We start from the raw sequence: 18,179 nt of genomic DNA, 5'->3' as shown, positions 1-18,179 counted from the left end.
GCGGGATAGTCTTGTTCTGTCGTTAAATGTCGTCGTCAACACCCAAAGATCTCCAGCACCCAGGTCCATCAGTCCGTAAGCATTACACTACTCCCAGTAACTCGGATCCGTCCTCGAATCCACCTAAGCACGCCCTCGAAACCAGCTAGGTTAATCAGCCTTCACGAAGGATCTTCGAGAAGCGGAGACCGCGATATTCAAGATCTCGAGTTCCTTTTGACGGCTTGGCTCGACAAAGGAGGTCGAGAAGTTGTAGCTGGAGGAATCGACGTTGCCCTTCAAGTCTAAGACGGTGCTTGGGGTGAAGTTGAGGGCAAAGTCAAAGGCGGGGCCGATGGTGAAGTCAAGGCAGAAGTCGAAGGTCGACTTGGAGGATGAGACAGTGAGCTCACAGAATGCGATGGTCTCGGGGGATACGACGTTCTCCAAGTACTCGAAGGCGGCGGTGGAGGCGGGCCATGTCGGGTAGGCGGACGCTTCAAGTTCCCTTCTACCTCTTCTCCCCCCTCTCCTTCTTCCACTCCCTCTCGCTCTCTACCCATCCCCTCCTCCACATCCTTATCCTTACCCTCTCTCCCTCTTTGACTCTGACTCTGCACCTCGGCGTCTTCCTCTCCCTCCGCTTGTCCGTGTCCCCTCGCCTGTCCCTCCTCCAGCAACACCCCACTTCCTCCTCCTCCTCCTCCTCCTCCTCCTCCTCCTCCTCCTCCTCCTCCTCCCCCTCTTCCTCTACCTCCGAGTCCACCACTTCGCTGCCCACCCGACGCCAACCCCCCACCCTGCACCCGGTGCGCAACCACATTCCAATAATACGACGAAGCAGGCCTGAACTGGATAATCGTCGTCGGTTCTTGTGGGATTCGTCTTCGTATCCGCGGTCTACCTTCTCTCTCTGCCCCTTCTGCTGCTCTTGCTCCTGCGTCGTTGGATATGTATCGAGTAGTGGGATTCCTACCTCTACCGGCGTTGCCTAGATCAGAGAGCGTGTACTGGTTCGACTTCGACAAACCATCTCGTTGACCATAGTAATTGTAGTCGTAATGCGTCGAGTTGGTACTCGCTATTGATTTGCTGTTTTGAATCTATAACAGGTGTCAGCCCTAGTACACTATACATCACAGAAATAGGTTGAATAGGAGAGTGCAAAATGGGAGCTGAACAGACGCCCGAAGTGATCCCGAAATAGCGGTGTGGAAGAAGATGTAGAAAAGAAGCTCGAAAAACAAAAATGATAAATCATTATTAAATCAGAGACAACCATGTGGTCACCCTGAAGATCGACAGAGAAGCACAGGACCAAGGTAAAGCAAAGTTCGGTACATGATAGCACCAATAAGCGCCGGCGGCGGTGATGAGCGCTCTAGTGCCGCACTCGTCCATCCACTACTTGCACGCAAATGCACAAGGCCGCGAGTCATAAAAATTTAAGAATACGAAGGGGATGAAACAGAACGAATGAACGAGAGAAATTTTCAAGGAAGCACCCACCCGAAGGGCCGACTCAGGACTCCCATCGTCCTTCCCATAATCCGTCGTCTGGCCTGTAATGTTAATCCTTAACCGCCCTTGGATTTGCTTAAGGTCGTTCCGCATGTTGAGAGAAGCCAGAAGGGAGTTGGCGTATACTGTATTCGTTCGTTCGTTCGTACATCAGAATTATTACGATGAAGTGCCGTTAAGTATGTTAGTGTCTCCAACTTCGAAAGGATATTGGATGTGCATGGACGGACTCACGTTTGGAAATGACGAAATGTAGACCCATGAAGATGAGGTTGTGCGGCATTGTTAGCCACTGCAAACAAGAGATACGTATGCCATTCGTCAGTCAATTGATTCGACTCCCGAAGAGGATTGAATTTGATTGGTGGGAAGGTAGAGGAAAAGCGATGGACGGCTCTGGAGAGTGGGAACCGTCTAGAACAGACCATGTACTCACACAGACCAGGGAAGCAATCGCAGCGAAGCTATCATCCCACCAAAACAAAAGGATAATAACGATCAGTAAAACGGTGCGAATCCGTGGGTCCTCCTACGGACGTACCAAGTCAAAGCCCCGTTCTCGAGTGTGTAAAGTGTGAGGGTGTCCACCATCCGGATCATCCTATGGTAGTGAATTCAAAGACGGATGTGAGCCTTCAGTCGAGTGTGCGAATCGCGGAGAGTCCATACACTTACACTGTAGCATGAGGCCCGATCCGTGTACGAATCTCTCTGAGAAAGTAGCAGAGCCATCCGGTGATAAGGATGTCGATGGCAGCGGAGAGTGTGAGGCCTGTCGTGAACATCGTCTACATCCAGAATTTAATTGGAGGAGGAGGCGAGGACGAGGTGAGGTGAGTACATATCATTTCAAATCATGCGATTTCCGGCTTGTGTACTCACCCGAGGAAAGACGACCATGAATGACGAGAATCGGCCTAGCCGGATCCTAATGGCAACGCGTCATACCAGCCACATCAAACCCCGGACTTCGAATTGAATGAAGGATGGGAGGCTTACATGTTGGCAGTCGTGACTGGACACCGGGTAAGCTGAGTGATAGGTTGGTGTGGGAGTAGAGTAATCAGGGAAACCTACTGGTGGCAGATACTAATCAAGTCCCAAAACGTGACGATCGGTCAGGTTGCCTACTGCGGCCACGAAGGATTAACTGCTCACCTAGCCTGAGCACGGCGAGTATGAGCTATATTCCGAGATGCGATTCAAAAATTAAATTTCGAGGAAAGTGCAAGGAAAGGGAAGGAATTCTGGACGCACAATAGGCGCGGTAATAAACCAGTTATTCCGGCTCGCTGTGGGGAATGGTAGTCAATTTACCCCGTGTAGATGGAGATGAAAGGTAGGTAAACGCACAGCGTAGAATCTTTTCTGCGAAGAAACTGGGGGCGGAGAGTCAGACATGGCTCAGTGGGACGATGAGAATGGATACTCACCAATGGACGAGCAGTGTTTGCAGTGCCTTTGGAGATGTAAATTCCCAGAGTTGTGGAACGGGAGAAAGGGAGAGCCTACAGTGACTACGATGGAGAGCTACACAGGATCAGTATGAGTAGGTTCATTAGATGGTAAAGCTTACTGCGAGAGACCTGAGATGAAGTCAGATGAGACCGAGGTCATGGATGAGGGGAAGGAAATCACGTACCAAGGAATACTGTCCACATTTGCAGCGTTACCGTAGTTTTTCACGAAATAGTCGTAGATTGCCACCAAGACGAACGAAGTGTGTGCGATATCCAGTATCCTTCGATGATCTATAAGGCTCGGTAGGAGGTTGCTGAATCCATAACGCTACCCACCACGACGCTCCAACCTGCAATCACGGTTAGCCGCTCATGTAGCACACGACCTGATAAAAAACAAACGAGAATGCACACACCATCAACTTCGTCCTCAGCGAGTCCTTGGGATACCGCTTGTAGAATACCACACACTGGGTCGAAACAACCCCGCTCAACCTACATCCATCCGTCCACGAGACCAACCTTGAGAAAAACGCGCCTTCCCTCCGCACGCGAATGATAATGAACAACGCACCCGAACGATCCAGCGGCACCCAGCAGCAGCGCGCCATACGTCTTGCCAATGTCGATGGTCGACTCCACTGCTACGACCAAAGGCGGGCTATTCATAGCGCACTGAAGCTCGCACCGGCGATCGCGAAAGGGAACGACCGCTCAGAAAGGGGCGAACAGCAAGGGAAAAGAAGCACGGCGCCCTGGGACTCCAGTGGGACCTTGATAGAAGGTGAAGAAGGTGTCGGTGTTGTCGGAAAAGGGGAACCCTGGTTTGTATTGGTCGCTCGGTAGATATATCCCATGACATAAGTAAGTAAGGCATGCACCGCTGGGCAGAGGGATGGGGATGTGATGATGTGCGTATCAGTTATGTCCCCCTCCTGAATGATTCCTTTCCTCAGTAACCAGGATAAGGCGTGTATGGGATCATGAGGCCCAAAAAGGATAATCTCCATCTGTCCAAAAAGTGCCTGGATGGTGTTCCATGAGAATCAATTGGGAGGTATGCGGGTAATGCGAGGTAAATTTGGAGTTTGGGAGGTGATGCAGGACCCCTCGAGGGTCGATTGCGTAGGGAGATAGTGAGCTCTCGAGGGGCTGGAAGAGGTGGTGGAGTTAGACAGTGTGACGTGGAAAATCCTCGACCTCGAGAATTGAAAGCCTGTCGGGTTTTTCCCCTATTCAATTAAATCCATGAGTGATACTAATCGCCGGTCTATGATTTGATTGGACTTGCCTCTCGAGTCGCTCCCTTTCGGTGGATTTTCCTCGTGATATGCTCAGCGTCCATGCCAGTGGCCGAGCTAGTTGGAGGGCCTTGGCGGGTGACGGTCAAGTCCACCTCGGGCGGGACACTCGGGAAACGGCCACAATTGTCGGGGTCGATCACGGGCATCCCAAAAGGGGGAAATCCCGCCCGTCGTCGATCGTGTGCCTCCACTGAAGTCGACTTTTATGTTGAGCCTGGAGGCCGATAAGCTCAACAAAGGCAGAGTCGAGGTCAAGTTTAAATCTCGGAAATATGTATGGCGTCTTGCTAGGTTCCTGCCACGCTATTAGCCGTTGAATGGAGTCGAAGAGGTTCGAAGAAGCGATTGATGTGTTGCCATTTGTTCCCGGTATCTCATGGTGGCTGATTATCAGCTTCGAAGAAGCGACTAAGCGTTGTGAGGACTTGAGAAAGCAATGGCTCGCCATGCGAACGAAGCTCGGGTTGTCGAGAATTCACCGAAAGTGTTATTTAAGCATGGGTGCGGGCTTCTTCGTATTTCAAAGCCTCAAAGGTAAACCGGCCAAGTCGACTTTTCACCTCGCAACAAAGGCGACAGCCCTTCCTTCATCTTGAACCACCACTTGCAATGCTACTCAGGAGCATATTCTCGCTGTACCTGCTATCCTCGCTTTCGCAGGTTATTTCTAGGCCTGTCTCCGTGGTTACCTCAGGTAAGGCACCTCCGAGACGAGTCCGAGATGTTCGTAATAACTTTATTCTTTCATTATAGGAGACCCCGGGTCCGTGCAACGGCGGTCACCTAGCATAGACGCAGTGCTTCCAAGAGACCCTTCTCATGCGGTCAACGTAAAAGCGACCAAATCCACCGAGACAAGGCAAGACGCAGCATGGCTCATCGTGGACGCACAAGTGTTGGACGAGCCAGAGTCGGAGAAAGTCCGCACAGACCCCGCATGGCTCATTGTTTCGCCCCAGGAGCTGGAGAAGGAGGAGAAGAGAAAGGATTCCGCGTGGTTGATTGTCTCGCCTGAACTTGAAGTTCCGGAACTTCCATAGGTTACGGCGCTAACCACGATGAAGGTGACGGTGGCACGGCGCAGAAAGCCAGGAAAGGCTGGAATGTTTTTATGTCTCAACGACGATGGTCACGGTCTTGATGTCAAGGACCGCATTTGTATTCATTAAATAACTCGTATGTCCTGTTACGCAACGACTATGTATTTGTAGAGATAGGTATTGAATCATGAGTTTGAGCACGTTGTAAGCTGTCCATGGTAAGAAGTAGGGATTACGAAACGTTACGAAAGAGCTACGCTCAGTGACCCCATCGAGGGAACCAGCGCTCGTTCTCCCCTTCAAATGAAAGGCACAGCTTCGGGACCGAGACGACCAGCGGTTTGTCTCCTCGGGCTACCGCTTAATAGTGGGACCGCCTACGACTGTAACTGTAGTGTTGCGACGAGTATTGAGTTGGCCCCCGTACTTCATCCTCCGTCGCGGACTGCGAATCCCAGTCCGACGCTGATCCTTCTCCGGATGGAGCGATAAAGAATGCAGGACTCGAGGGCTGTCGCTGAATTATAGGAGGTGGTTCCAGATAGCCGCCTGAACGAGTATAAGCAATGGCGGTGAGAATGGATGTCACTGAGAAATCACCTTGTGGACCATAGTGCTCAGGCACCGGCATAGTCATTGTCCGAGAGATTTGGTGATACTCAAATCCCCCAGACATTGCCGGTTTAGCCTGAAGGGGTGGTCGGGCGGTGGTGTAGCCTTGATAGGGTGAATCTTGAGCGGACGGTACGCCATTGGGTGCGCGAATGGGGTAATCAGGCGGGGTCATAGGTGGGCTCGTACCATGGACCAACGGGAGCAGCCGAAATGCCGGAGGATGGTCATCTTCATCCGTGTCTTCGCTGGAGATGTCTGAGTCCACTGGAGGGCAGTAAGGAGCTACGCCTTCTTCAACCATAATCCAAAAGAAAGCAGAGGTTCAAACGTACGCGTCCCGTGGGCGGAAGGGAAGGACGATGGAGGCCAGGGCTCCTGCTGTGGCAGGCTTGGTGAGGTGGCGGCTGGTTGAGATACAAAGTTGAGTCCAAGCGCAAAGCTCTGAATGCCGATAAAATGACAGTACCTGCACTGAGTAGATGGCTATATGAGCCCGGAGCTTCAATTGATCGGCGTGGTCGATGATCCCTTTGCTCAGAACGACGACGCGCTGAGAGGACAGCCTGATGAGAATCAACTCGAGCACAATCGAGGCATATCGGTACCTCCTGTGAATTCTCGGCGAGTGCTATAAATGGAATCGAATGTAGGATCGTGGTCTTGGGCGTAGTGTTCGCCTGAGCGCTGAACATAACCGACCGTGCCATGGTACTGGTCGCCAAGATGCAAGCGATCACCTTCCCTGAAGGATCTCCGGTGGACACTGTGCATCAGATGCTGGCGGTCGTCCTGAGTGGTGCGAATGTCGCCGGATACTGAGAAGCGACAATCGTTCACGACAGTTCCTTGCGCTTTGTGGAAGAACGACATGTTTGTGAAGAGCGAATGGAACCTGTATTGAAGGATCCATTTGCGCTGACTCGTATTTATAGAAGCGGCGGAATCACGAAAGGGCCTATTCTGGAGGAGAAAGAAAGAACACACGAGGTTAACGCAAGGCTGTTTTGAAACATGCGTGATAGACGTGGTGATCTCTTCCAATCGAATTGGGTGTCGTGTCCCAAGAACCCGGTGCGATATTGCCTCAATATATCAAATCATCCCACAAATGAACTGACGAAGGCACGGAGCAAATCAGAGAAGCTTCCCCCGTAGCTAGTAGTCGCCTTGAAGTTTGGAGTCGGTGCTTGGCGCCTGTCTCTTCCGGGCGCTTGACGTGCGTGGGTGGTGTGATTTCACGGGTTACGTTCCTTCGCGGTTTGGATCTTTCAACCGAGCTTGAACTAGCGATGAATTACCCTGAACATATAGTGGATGACTCTATTCCTCACTTTCGACACCATTCGTGTCGTTGTCCCCAGCTTTCAAGGGGTCATGGGCGTCGGCATCCCAGCGAAGTTTCCAATTGTCTCATCAGCGCTTCCCAGCCTCACTTGCTTGGCGGATGGAAAACTCGACAGCGACTTTCGGCCCCGAAAGTTATGGTTTGAAATCAATATGTACAGGCTTCCGTTTCAAATCTCGAGACCCTGAGATGCACTGGCTCCTGGTAAGATGAAAAGCAGTATCTGCGGAAACCTACCAAGGCAGTGATGCTTCCCTTTTGACTTATCCACTGCCTTCTTTCGTTCGGTGAAGGCTCTAGACAGTTGATAGCGGTGGATGGTGATGGGAGGGTTGGAACGATACAGTCGGAGCAGAGTGATAGTATTCTTCAAAGAAGCAAGGTGATAATGCAATACGAGTATCCATTGCTGTGAATGAACTCTTCGATCCGTACTTACAGCAGTCACATGCACCTCATCTGCGTTTGCACGTGCCACCCGGGAACATGGTGCTTGAATACAGTTCCAGCACTTTACAGCTCTCTCCACAGCCTTTTGCCAGGACAAGAATAGAGGCTGTGAACCGTCATTCATTCCCCTGCTGGCGATCGCACCGAGGCAATGGTCCGTAGTCCATCCCAGAGCTTCGCGCGGTAGCTCGGATGTAACCGAGTGTCCGATCCATCCTATTTCCTCAGCTAAAACCCTGTTCGAATGCTGAAGGTACTTTTAAGTTCTAGCTAGAGTCTGTATGTAGAATATGTTATACAGGGTGCTCAAAGGGTATGGAAAATCAATGTAAATCACTCCGTCCCTTTGTCATCGAGTTTAGGAACGGGTTATTCTTGGGCCTCTTCTCCATTGGACGCGATTGGTGGTCGAGATAGAAATCATCAGCGGGTTCCTCTGAGAACTCGGCTGTCCCTTGAAGAACAGGGTCCCTCCTTCCATAATGTTCGAGAGGGGGGACCTGGTTGTCCCCATAGCCATCTAGTCATACCAAAGGGTCAGAGAGGCATTTTACTGCAGCGCAGTGACTCACTTCTCTGCCTGTGATAATCGCCCGGGTGCGAGTCGCCTGGTGCATGTGATGGGCTTGGCATCGTAGAAGCTCGTCCAGTGGACCCGACGCTGTTATGCTCCTGGCAGTACCACCCCCCAGGAGTGTTCGAGATAACGTTGCTGGAATCTCGCTGCTGGGAGCTGCGATACACGTTGTCAAAGTAGTGTCTGTCGTGCATTGTGGATATGGGCGATGGTCTGTCGCTATATCCTCTTTGTCGAGGACTCGGGAATGCAGTGGTGGGAGATACGGATGGCGAGACACGCTCTGGAGCGGGGGTTGGCGATAAATAGGGTGTGCATAATGGGCATCGAATACGACTCACCTCCAGTGGCTGAATCTACGACGAAGAACGCCGGACGTTCCTGTTGACGGCCGTCGTTGAAGGTCGGTTGCTGGGTATGTGTTTCCAAATGGGCCCCTGCAGGCAACCTGGGATATTGCGGGGGTTCGGTGTCCCTTCGAGAAGGGGATCGCGCTCTCTCAACTCGCCGCGGTAGAGCCAAACCAGGCGAGAGGTTGTCTGTAAGCGATGACGAAACGTATGGGCTTAATGAGAGACGTGAATTGCTGTTAATAGAAAGGCAACGTACGATCGACGGACCCGAATGTAGAGGGCGACGTCGGAAACCCCCCTCCAAAGTCGTTGGTCGTACTGACGGGCGCATTGTGGAGGTGAATGCCCTTTTGGACGCTGCCTACGGAACCGTGATACACGTCCCCGACGTGGTGGGCGTATCTCTCATGCATCGCGTGGTTATGCACGACGTGAGTCCTGCTCCTCTTGTCTGAAGCGTCGATGCTAGAGTAGTCACCGCGAACCTCGGTGAACTGACCGCCCTTTATGGTGGTGCCTGTCGTGTGGTTGAGCATGATGGGAGTTGGGGAATAAGAAAAAACTTCCTAACCGCCTTATAATGACTGAGAGAAATGGCACAGCATTTCACCAGACCACATCTAGATTCCAACGGTGAGGCAAACATGAGGCGGACTGTATCGTACCCACGATTTTGGGCGCCTCTATGGGAGCCTGGAGGATGGGAGTCCACTGGGAGATAGAAAACACTGACAAGCGCCGGCAAGGGTTGGGGGAAGTCGAGGTACTCATCACGGCTCGCACCCGATAAAGCGTCTCCCCAGTCCTGGAAACCTCGCCTCGTGAGTCTTGTTCCAACATCTGGAAACGCGGTCTGGTAGACATCAGGTCAGCGTGACAGAGTGAACGCAGAAAGTTTCCCACAAACGACAGAAAGCCTATCTGGTCATCACCCGACAGGTTGGGGTGAAAGGAACGGCAGGCCAGATCGCGCCCACTTGTTCACTTCGAAGTTCAAATGTCCACGTTCGAACAGCCTTGGCGGGAACGCCCAAAGTAAGCACCTAGAATAGGAGAAATTCTTCATTGGGGGTTCCAGATAGGGTAAAAAATTGGCTTACCCAGTGACACTTTTCATGTCGCTAACTACATATGTACTTATTCGAAACTTCTGACACCAGGAAGTCCACATCCATGAGGTCGCCACTGATAGCATTCCAGAAAGGGGTAAAAGGGAGGCTGAATATCGAGGACTGAGATTGATTGAGTGGCTCTTTCGAGACATTGCGAAATTCAAAGGTTTTCATTCATGAGTCTGATCGATGTCCAATCGATGTCTGCAGTGTGGTAGGGCATTTTATACACGAAGGACATTCCGTCGTCCGAAAATGAACGTGGGATAGAATCTACCACGTGACTTTTGACTGGTTTGACCGTCTTCAGCGAGGAAGCTTAAAGCTGTACTTCTCAAGCCGGAGCGCGTCCAAACGTCGATTTACTGAGAGGTACTCACTTGTGATGCAGCAAAAGTCGCTTCGACCGCTGTCTGAGCCTCTACAGCTCTCATGCCTTCCTCATGAAATCCTTGTCGAGATTATGAAGAATGTGGAATGGGACGACATTTTGGTTCTCCGGAAGGCGCGTGTCCGATATTTCACAATGGAAGTTGCTTAGTCTGACCATCTGTGTTCAGTGCTGCAGGTCTCTGAATGTAGCGTCGAAAGAACGCGAGGTCTGGTGCTCGCTTCTCAAGAGATATTGCGAGACCACCTTTCCGCGTCCGTTTTTCCTGTCGAAACCTTTGCAGCACTCCACACGCGAAGAGCTGGAGGCTCGAATCGTTGGATGGTGGTCAGGTTGGGAACACTTGACCCCCACAACTCAAACCTTTTCGGTGCACGGCCACATTGAAGGTCTGTACGGACCTTTGGCCGCACTACCCGGCAATCGTTACTTCCTTTACGACTCGTTTGAAGGCAGTGTGTACTACGGCGATCCGTTGGACCTGGCCTCCACGCTCACCCCCCTGCTTCCCTCACCCTTCAAAGGACCGCTACCGGCCGGGGCTTGCGTCAGCGTGGATGTTCTGGCAACTCAGGGCATTCCCATCGACCCAGACATCCCAGTGGCCGATGCCACCTGGGAGTCACGCCTTTTCCCTCTCGCCTTCCGACTCGCTGTGTGTAGAAGGCAATCGAAAATGGGGTTCATCGAAGTTTACGATATCACGGTTCAAATTCAAGACGGCAACGTTCGATACTCGAGCACTCAACTCAAGTCCCATGTTCTGACTTCCTATGATGAGGTCGCGAACGTCTCTCATCCCTGTTCCCTTCTCGGCAATTATCTTGCCTATGGCACAATGTCGAATGGAGTGCGAATTATCAATTGGACATCGTACGATCCGGGGGACCCTACGACTAGAATATGCCCTCCGAGCATTCTCGATGTGAGTCAAGTTTAATCACGAGCTGTTCCATGCATGGACTAACTCCCGGTTAGTATGTCTTGCTATTGCCCAATCGCAGAATTCTGTTGATGGGCTACAACGTTTCCATCTGGGACTGGGAACAGGGTAGAAGACTGGTTGCGGAAAACTCCCCGGACGCGTGGTCGACGCCTGACTGGGAGTCGTCGGACTTCTTCGATCTACCGCATCCATTTACATCCCCTGTTTACATTCGCGGGTCCATACGCCTGGTCCTAGTAGGAACTGACGATGTGCTCCTTGGGGTGATTATCCCAATGGATACCGAGAAGCGAGGAACCTCTGAGGTCTCCACGGTCCGCCTTTTGGAAACCCCGACATCGCTCGGTCATACCACACGGTGGTTTGGTTATCGTAAAGGTGCATATATTGGTAAGGACTCCGAAGGCCTGGTCTGTTACAAATGGCCGGATGACGACCTGCCTCCTCAGTCCCACCAATCCATCCGGCTCCCGGGACAGTTCGGGGATATGGATGGTTGTTTCCAAGTAGACGGTGACTACCGACGCCTCGTCGCGTTCTCGTTCAAGTCACCACTGACGTGCACTGTATTTGGATAGCCAGCATTGGATACATAGGGTTCTGACCCATATACTGCTACTACTCAATCACAACCATAAATGTCACCCTTTCTGGTTATGGCGATTACTTTCCTTTGCTGCTCGTGCCCACGAGGTAATGTTCATCGCAAGTCTCTCTGGTGCCGCCGCAGTCTAAGTTATGACGAATAAGGGGGCGCTCGTCAGTACAAGATGAAATGGTCCAGAAACTTGATTCGACATACCCAACATGAAAGCATCGCGGAGGTGTGCTTCAAAAGGTCAATGTCCACCACAGTCCCGCTCGAGGATGAGATACTGTAACACTCAAAATGGTAACACTTGTATCGACCTTGGTCGACAACTGTAATGCCATATTTATAATTGAGACCGTCGGTTAGAACCCAGGGTATTCTTTTCAACCTGGAGATAGACTCGTTTAGCGAATGTTGAAAAGCAAAACTCAAGTCGAAACTTACTCCGTAGCTTTCATTCTGTCGAGAAAGAGAAAAAAGAAAAGAAAAAAAAAAAAAAAAAAAAAAAGAGAGAAAGAAAATTAGCAATGGTGACTGTGGGCGACGTGACGGGGAACTAACACGGCAACGGTCTGTGCAATAACTTGCGGGAGGTGAGCTTCTAGCTCTTTGCTAGACATCAGCTTCCAGGATCCAGAAATTGATTTTTGCGTTTCGCGGAAGCTTTTCCGCAAGGGCATCCCTTAGTTCTGCCAGGTTGTTAACCTTGATGAGGCTTGGTTGGCTACTGGCAATGAGACCTAGAACATCAGATATTAAGAACGGGAAGACAGGTCAACAACAGACGATATACCCGACGTGACCCCGTCTCCTGCCACTGTAGCATAGTCCAGTCTCCCTGTGAGGGACAGTATGCGACCACGGAAGATACTCGGTACCTCAACCGGGCCTCCAGGTTTTGAATCGTTTAAAGTACCATCGTCGACAGTCAGCTCCAAGAAGTGGAACGCAGACCGGTCAAACTCCTCTTTGCAGATTCGGCCAGAAAATACGACAAGAATATCGATCAGCATTCGTGATCTCGCTTCAGGCTAAAAGTTGACGGTTAACCCAGTAGATTACAAGTAAAAGAGCGATAGGGCGCACCGATTGTCCGAAATGACACAGGACATAATCGATGTTCTTTGAAAGACTGTCCCCTTCTTGCTTCCAGACAATATCCACAACCTTCGTCAGGTATTCGGTATTGTTTTGTTCGAAAAGTCGCCGACTCTGACGAGGATGCCCGGAATTTCCCTCCGCCAGGTTTGATTCAGGTTCCCTTTCCCCGCCATCGCCATCCAGAGGACGGTTGTTGTCTGGAACGCGACTGGGTTCACTGCGAGTAGGGCCCGCGGTGTCCGGTGTCGTAATCCTTGACACGAGGCTGGTCAAGTCTGAAATGTGCTTGTCTTTCAAAGGGCCAATGCAAAATGTCTTGACGTCCAGCTCCTTCAATGTTTTGTCGTCCGCCGCCGAGAAAGGGGTGTGTGTCTATCATAATGGCAGTTAAGCGTTAACAGAACCAATGAAGGAAAGTTGGAATCTCTCACGCGCTCGGGTTCACCACTTTTTCCAGAAACGAGCCTTTGAACCGCATTGGTACAGGCACGATCCATCACCTTGTAAGATATGTTTGCAATCCTCTTCTCGGACTTCTTCCTCGTCATGGTGTCTCTTAATCGCCGGCGCTCGACTCGCTTTTGCCGCACGTCCGCGCCCGCCCTGCGCCACTGGGGCTTCTTACGCCCTTTGGACGACGGCGGGCACGATGGACATCCTCTGAGGTCTGACATCTGTCTTGTAGCGTGGCTCAACTATACGAGGGTATGATTTTGTACAGTAGACTGCTTGTAATGATATTCTGTTATTATTCGCTGGACCTCCTCGTGAAATCATTACAGTGGTCCGGGAGAGTGCACATGACCATATGCACCAGCTGCTCTCCAGATATGGAGCAGATATAGGGCAAATATGGCCACCTATCAGCTGTGGGACAGAGACACAGATTTGAAAGTACTCACAAATCTGGGTCTCCGATCCACATCTATAGCTCCTCCCAGGTACGCATATCTCTCTAAAGCTGGGGCACTTTTGCGTCTCTGGTCTCATATCTGGGGCTTGGCTTTTTCATGATGACTGGGAATCGCGCCTTTTCCCTCTCGCCTTTCGCCTCGCCGTGTGTCGGACACAATACGAATCGACCTTCATTGAGGTCTACGATATCACAGCCGAAGTTGAAGATGGTGAAGTTCGATACTCGAGCACTCGGCTAAGGTCCCATGCCCCATTCTATGATGAGGCTCTCAAAGTCTCTCGCCCCTGCTCACTTCTCGGAAATTATCTCGCATACGTTACACAGGTAAACCGTGTGAGAATCATCGATTGGACGTCGTTCGATCCCCAGGACCCTACGACTAGAATATGCCCTCCGAGGATGTGAGTCAAGTTTAATCATGAGCTGTTCCACTTGTGGACTAACTCTCATTTAGTATGTATGTCTTGCTACTGCCCAATCGGAGAATTTTGTTGATGAACGACTATGTCTCCATTTGGGATTGGGAAAAGGGTAGAATGTTGGCTGCTTCGAACTCACCGGACGCGTGGTCGAAATCTCAATGGAGGTCGTCTGACTTCCTCGATACACCCCATCCATTCACAACTCCTTTTTACATTCGGGGCTCCATTCGTCTGGTCCTCGCCGGGGCCGACGATGTGCTGCTTGGGATGATCATCCCTGCGGATACCGAGAAACGAGCACCCTCTGATCATGATGTCTCCATGGTCCGCCTCTTGGAAGCCCGTATACCTCTCGGGCATACCACACGGTGGTTTGGCTATCGTAAAGGTGCATATCTTGCCAAGGATTGCGACAATCTGGTCTGTTACAAATGGCCAGATGACGACCTGCCTCCTCCCTCCTACCAGTCGATTAGGCTCCCAGGACAGTTCTGGGATATGCATGGATGTATGGAGGCAGACAGTGACTACACACGCCTCGTTACGTTCTCGCTTAGATCTCCACCTTTATGCACTATCTTTGGATAGGCAGTTTTGTCAAGACTATTTGGTGCCATGCTCCAACAATTGTTGAGGAAGGCGATGGTTGTTCTCAGTAGAAGGCGAAGGGTTAGAAACTTGATACCCAGGTCTAACATGAGAATATATCAGTACGGTAAATGCTTGCTTTTGAGAGTAAATAAGTAAGAGGCGACGATTGGAATGCCATTTAGGCACCTGTGTCTCTAGTGCCGGGAGTCCGGCAAGGTTTTTGGGATGCCGCTGATGTCGCACGCAGCGGCCCGGGTCCTCCCAGCGGGCGATGTTGAATTCTGACAGGTTGACCACGGTCGAAGAGGTCCAACGTCTTCAAGAATGAAGGATGTTCTTCTGAAGCTGGAGCTCTCAGGACCTCTGCTTCTTATCACGTTACTTCTCGTGCCATGGCTGATAATAGTCCGAGGAAGTCCAACATTCCGTTGGTATAAGGTGTGTCCATACGTCGGTTAACTGAGAGGTGCTCATCCGTGATTTAGCATCGACCTCAGCGTGAGCCTCTACAGCTGTCGCGGCTTCCTCATGAAATCCTTGTTGAGATTATGAAGAATGTGGAGTGGGACGACGTTCTGAACCTCAGGAAGGTAATGTATCCCATTTCCAATCCAGCCTTTCACGCTGCCAACACCGAGTTTAGTGCTGCAGGTCGCTCAACCTAGCGTCAAAGGAACGCGAGGTCTGGTGCTCACTTCTGAAGAGATACTGCGAGACCACGTTTCCGCGCCCATTCTTTCTGTCAAAACCTTTACAGTACTCGACACGCGAAGAGCTGGAGGCTCGAATTGTTGGATGGTGGTCCGGTTGGGAGCATTTAACTCCCAGAATTCGAGGCTTTTCAGTGCGTGACCATCCTGAAGGTCTTCGCGGACCTTTGGCCGCATTACCCGGCAATCATTACTTCCTTTACGACTCGTTTGAAGGCACTGTGTACTACGGCGATCCGTTGGACCTGGCCTCCACGCTCACCCCTAGTGAAAAGCAGGGGTACGGGAAACCCTGCGGGTTTCGGGTAGGGCTAAGGGCGGGTCCGGGTCCGGGTACGCATTTTCGTACCCGCGATCTTCAAAACGAGCCCTTACATGTCCAAATCGGCCAAGAAATGGACGGGTTATGCTCAATTTACTTAAATCAGGCATAGCTCGTCCATTTCTAGGCTGTTTTGGACGAAATAAAGCTCAAACCCTGTGGAAAACCCGCAGGGTTGCGGGTAGGGTTTTGGCAGGGTCCGGGTCCGGGTCCTGGCTTTCAGACCCGGGGTTTACCCGTGGTGAACACTACTCACCCCCCTGCTTCCCTCACCCTTCAAAGGACCGCTACCGGCCGGGGCTTGCGTCAGCGTGGATGTTCTGGCAACTCAGGGCATTCCCATCGACCCAGACATCCGACCAGTGGCCGATGCCACCTGGGAGTCACGCCTTTTCCCTCTCGCCTTCCGACTCGCTGTGTGTAGAAGGCAAGCGAAAACGGGGCTCATCGAAGTTTACGATATCAGGGTTCAAATTCAAGACGGCGACGTTCGATACTCGAGCACTCAACTCAAGTCCCATGTTCTGACGTCCTTTGATGAGGTCGCGAACGTCTCTCGTCCCTGTTCGCTTCTCGGCAATTATCTTGCCTATGCCACAATGTCGAATGGAGTGCGAATTATCAATTGGACATCGTACGATCCGCGGGACCCTACGACTAGAATCTGTCCACCGAGCATCTTTAAGGTCAGTCAAACTTAATCACGAGCTGTTCCATGCATGGACTAACTCCCGGTTAGTATGTCTTGCTATTGCCCAATCGCAGAATTCTGTTGATGGGCTACAACGTTTCCATCTGGGACTGGGAACAGGGTAGAAGACTGGTTGCGGAAAACTCCCCGGACGCGTGGTCGACGCCTGACTGGGAGTCGTCGGACCTCTTCGATCCACCGCATCCATTTACATCCCCTTTTTACATTCGTGGCTCCATTCGACTGGTCCTAGTAGGAACTGACGATGTGATCCTTGGCGTGATCATCCCAACGGATATGGGGAAACGAGCACCCTCTGACGTCTCCCTGGTCCGCCTTTTGGAAGCCCCGACATCGCTCGGTCACACCACACGGTGGTTTGGTTATCGTAAAGGCGCATATCTTGCTAAGGATTCCGATAGCCTGGTCTGTTACAAATGGCCGGATGATGACCTGCCTCCTCACTCCCACCAATCCATCCGACTCCCCGGACAGTGCGGGGATATGGCCAGCTGTTTCCAAGTAGACGGAGACTACCGAAGCCTCGTCGCGTTCTCGTTTAAGTCACCACCATCGTGCACTGTGTTTGGATAGTTACAGCCATTACCCGGCCAGTGGGAAATGACCGGTGACCCCCCAGTGGGAAGGATGCTTTTTGTAACTTGGGTGTCATGAAATCTCCATCGGAGAAATTGTTTTGGGGTAGATAGATAGATAATGCACCCTGGATAGCAGTTTGAAGACTATCGGTCTAAAGAAACACTTGCGATACTCAGTAGATGGTGTCGAAAAAGTGATTTTTTCAGTATTTTTAAGATTCATTCGTATCTATGTTCATTGGGAGCGAAAAAAAGGGATATCAGTGCTTCTTCAGCTTGTATCTACTACGTTAGCGCATATACATGAGTTGAATAGAAGGATTCCACGAAATCGTTAATCTTGAGGAGGAGGGGGAGGTCAAGCAGTGATGGCACCTGTCACACACCAAAAGGGGAAAGACGCGACACGTCTGAAAAACCATCCTCTCCACGATGTGTCACGAAATTGACCTCACATTGAACGGTAAACACCTCGTCCAACTCGAAAAGAAGAAGGATGCGGATGAAAACGAAGAATATGACGACGAAATGGAAGTCAAGGACTATTAACGAGGCCTTGCCTTTTGAGGACACATCAATCTGTGACTTGATGTGACAGTCACGGCCCGGCTAGGTATGGGGCCGATAACAAGCACTTCCACTGATTTTCAAATTTCTGTCCATTTACTACACAAGTCCATTGATTAACTACATACTCTAGTACCTGTACCTATCTTACATCTTAATATCAAGTTTATTTTGCGGAGAGGCCAACACAGAATTTCTCCGACACGTTTCCAATTTTGCTGTCCCACTGGCCGGGTAATGACTGTTGGATATATAGGTTTCTGAATCGTGGACTGCTTCTGTGAGATCACAGCATCAGTATCAGTTCCAGTGGGTCCAGCTCCTGAACGCCGGGGCTCAGGCATGTGCAGACAGGAAGTGACTGTATATCTAAGTCCTGGAAATATAATATCACCCTTTCTGATTACTTTCCTTTAATTCGCCGCTCGTGTCCACGAGGTAACGTTTGAAGCAAGTTTTTCTGGTGTCGCAGTGTAAGTTGTGACGGATAAGGAGGCCCTCATTGTCAGTACAAAGTGAACTTGTAGTCCAGAAGCTTGGTTCATCGCGGAGGCGTGCTTCAGGGCTCTATGCCA

At 51.0% G+C, this 18,179-nt stretch overlaps 9 protein-coding genes across 9 annotated transcripts; 4 read left to right on the top strand and 5 right to left on the bottom strand.

Annotated features, from left to right (window-relative positions):
• Nucleotides 1–150: 150 nt before the first annotated feature.
• On the bottom strand, nt 151–3,629 carry CC1G_08819 (hypothetical protein; the record flags this gene model as incomplete). Its single annotated transcript, XM_001829612.2, has 19 exons — nt 151–366; nt 393–1,082; nt 1,270–1,383; nt 1,489–1,625; nt 1,735–1,792; nt 1,937–1,964; nt 2,042–2,101; nt 2,176–2,272; nt 2,383–2,428; nt 2,500–2,573; nt 2,659–2,683; nt 2,758–2,792; nt 2,854–2,879; nt 2,934–2,959; nt 3,013–3,030; nt 3,077–3,086; nt 3,143–3,288; nt 3,377–3,455; nt 3,535–3,629. 19 exons carry the CDS (start codon nt 3,627–3,629, stop codon nt 151–153), a joined length of 1,980 nt encoding a protein of 659 aa, XP_001829664.2.
• A 133-nt stretch (nt 3,630–3,762) lies between these two features.
• CC1G_13803 (hypothetical protein) lies at nt 3,763–4,470 on the bottom strand. The gene is made up of 2 exons (XM_002912226.1): nt 4,248–4,470; nt 3,763–4,112 (listed from the first exon to the last, which is right to left on the bottom strand). The coding sequence occupies exons 1-2, from the start codon at nt 4,408–4,410 to the stop codon at nt 3,913–3,915; spliced, it is 363 nt and encodes a 120-aa protein (XP_002912272.1). The 5' UTR covers nt 4,411–4,470; the 3' UTR covers nt 3,763–3,912.
• Nucleotides 4,471–4,873: 403 nt separating this feature from the next.
• Nucleotides 4,874–5,304, top strand: CC1G_08818 (hypothetical protein; the record flags this gene model as incomplete). The annotated part of the gene is made up of 2 exons (XM_001829611.1): nt 4,874–4,958; nt 5,018–5,304. The coding sequence occupies 2 exons, from the start codon at nt 4,874–4,876 to the stop codon at nt 5,302–5,304; spliced, it is 372 nt and encodes a 123-aa protein (XP_001829663.1).
• A 361-nt stretch (nt 5,305–5,665) lies between these two features.
• CC1G_08817 (hypothetical protein) lies at nt 5,666–6,789 on the bottom strand (the record flags this gene model as incomplete). The annotated part of the gene is made up of 5 exons (XM_001829610.2): nt 5,666–5,853; nt 5,905–6,201; nt 6,252–6,323; nt 6,386–6,469; nt 6,525–6,789. 5 exons carry the CDS (start codon nt 6,787–6,789, stop codon nt 5,666–5,668), a joined length of 906 nt encoding a protein of 301 aa, XP_001829662.2.
• A 1,248-nt stretch (nt 6,790–8,037) lies between these two features.
• CC1G_08816 (hypothetical protein) lies at nt 8,038–9,180 on the bottom strand (the record flags this gene model as incomplete). The annotated part of the gene is made up of 4 exons (XM_001829609.1): nt 8,038–8,234; nt 8,287–8,574; nt 8,633–8,830; nt 8,901–9,180. 4 exons carry the CDS (start codon nt 9,178–9,180, stop codon nt 8,038–8,040), a joined length of 963 nt encoding a protein of 320 aa, XP_001829661.1.
• Nucleotides 9,181–10,141: 961 nt separating this feature from the next.
• On the top strand, nt 10,142–11,671 carry CC1G_08815 (hypothetical protein; the record flags this gene model as incomplete). The annotated part of the gene is made up of 3 exons (XM_001829608.2): nt 10,142–10,267; nt 10,317–11,072; nt 11,126–11,671. The coding sequence occupies 3 exons, from the start codon at nt 10,142–10,144 to the stop codon at nt 11,669–11,671; spliced, it is 1,428 nt and encodes a 475-aa protein (XP_001829660.2).
• A 626-nt stretch (nt 11,672–12,297) lies between these two features.
• On the bottom strand, nt 12,298–13,334 carry CC1G_08814 (hypothetical protein; the record flags this gene model as incomplete). The annotated part of the gene is made up of 4 exons (XM_001829607.2): nt 12,298–12,425; nt 12,479–12,716; nt 12,772–13,158; nt 13,218–13,334. 4 exons carry the CDS (start codon nt 13,332–13,334, stop codon nt 12,298–12,300), a joined length of 870 nt encoding a protein of 289 aa, XP_001829659.2.
• A 304-nt stretch (nt 13,335–13,638) lies between these two features.
• Nucleotides 13,639–14,712, top strand: CC1G_08813 (hypothetical protein; the record flags this gene model as incomplete). The annotated part of the gene is made up of 3 exons (XM_001829606.2): nt 13,639–13,680; nt 13,748–14,103; nt 14,157–14,712. The coding sequence occupies 3 exons, from the start codon at nt 13,639–13,641 to the stop codon at nt 14,710–14,712; spliced, it is 954 nt and encodes a 317-aa protein (XP_001829658.2).
• Nucleotides 14,713–16,346: 1,634 nt separating this feature from the next.
• On the top strand, nt 16,347–17,032 carry CC1G_08812 (hypothetical protein; the record flags this gene model as incomplete). Its single annotated transcript, XM_001829605.2, has 2 exons — nt 16,347–16,433; nt 16,487–17,032. 2 exons carry the CDS (start codon nt 16,347–16,349, stop codon nt 17,030–17,032), a joined length of 633 nt encoding a protein of 210 aa, XP_001829657.2.
• Nucleotides 17,033–18,179: the final 1,147 nt, after the last annotated feature.

Source organism: Coprinopsis cinerea (assembly GCF_000182895.1).
Source record: "Coprinopsis cinerea okayama7#130 chromosome 1 map unlocalized cont3.1, whole genome shotgun sequence".
Taxonomy (NCBI): domain Eukaryota; kingdom Fungi; phylum Basidiomycota; class Agaricomycetes; order Agaricales; family Psathyrellaceae; genus Coprinopsis; species Coprinopsis cinerea.
Note: the sequence above shows the minus strand (reverse complement) of the source record. Positions and strands in the feature narration are given on the sequence as shown.

Excerpts from the sequence above, each read along its gene's own strand:
- CC1G_13803 (XM_002912226.1), bottom strand. The coding sequence starts at position 4,410 with ATGCCCGTGATCGACCCCGACAATTGTGGCCGTTTCCCGAGTGTCCCG. Across the intron at positions 4,113-4,247 it reads GGGAGCGACTCGAGAGGCAA|CCCCTCGAGAGCTCACTATC; the intron begins GTCCAATCAAAT and ends CACCTCTTCCAG.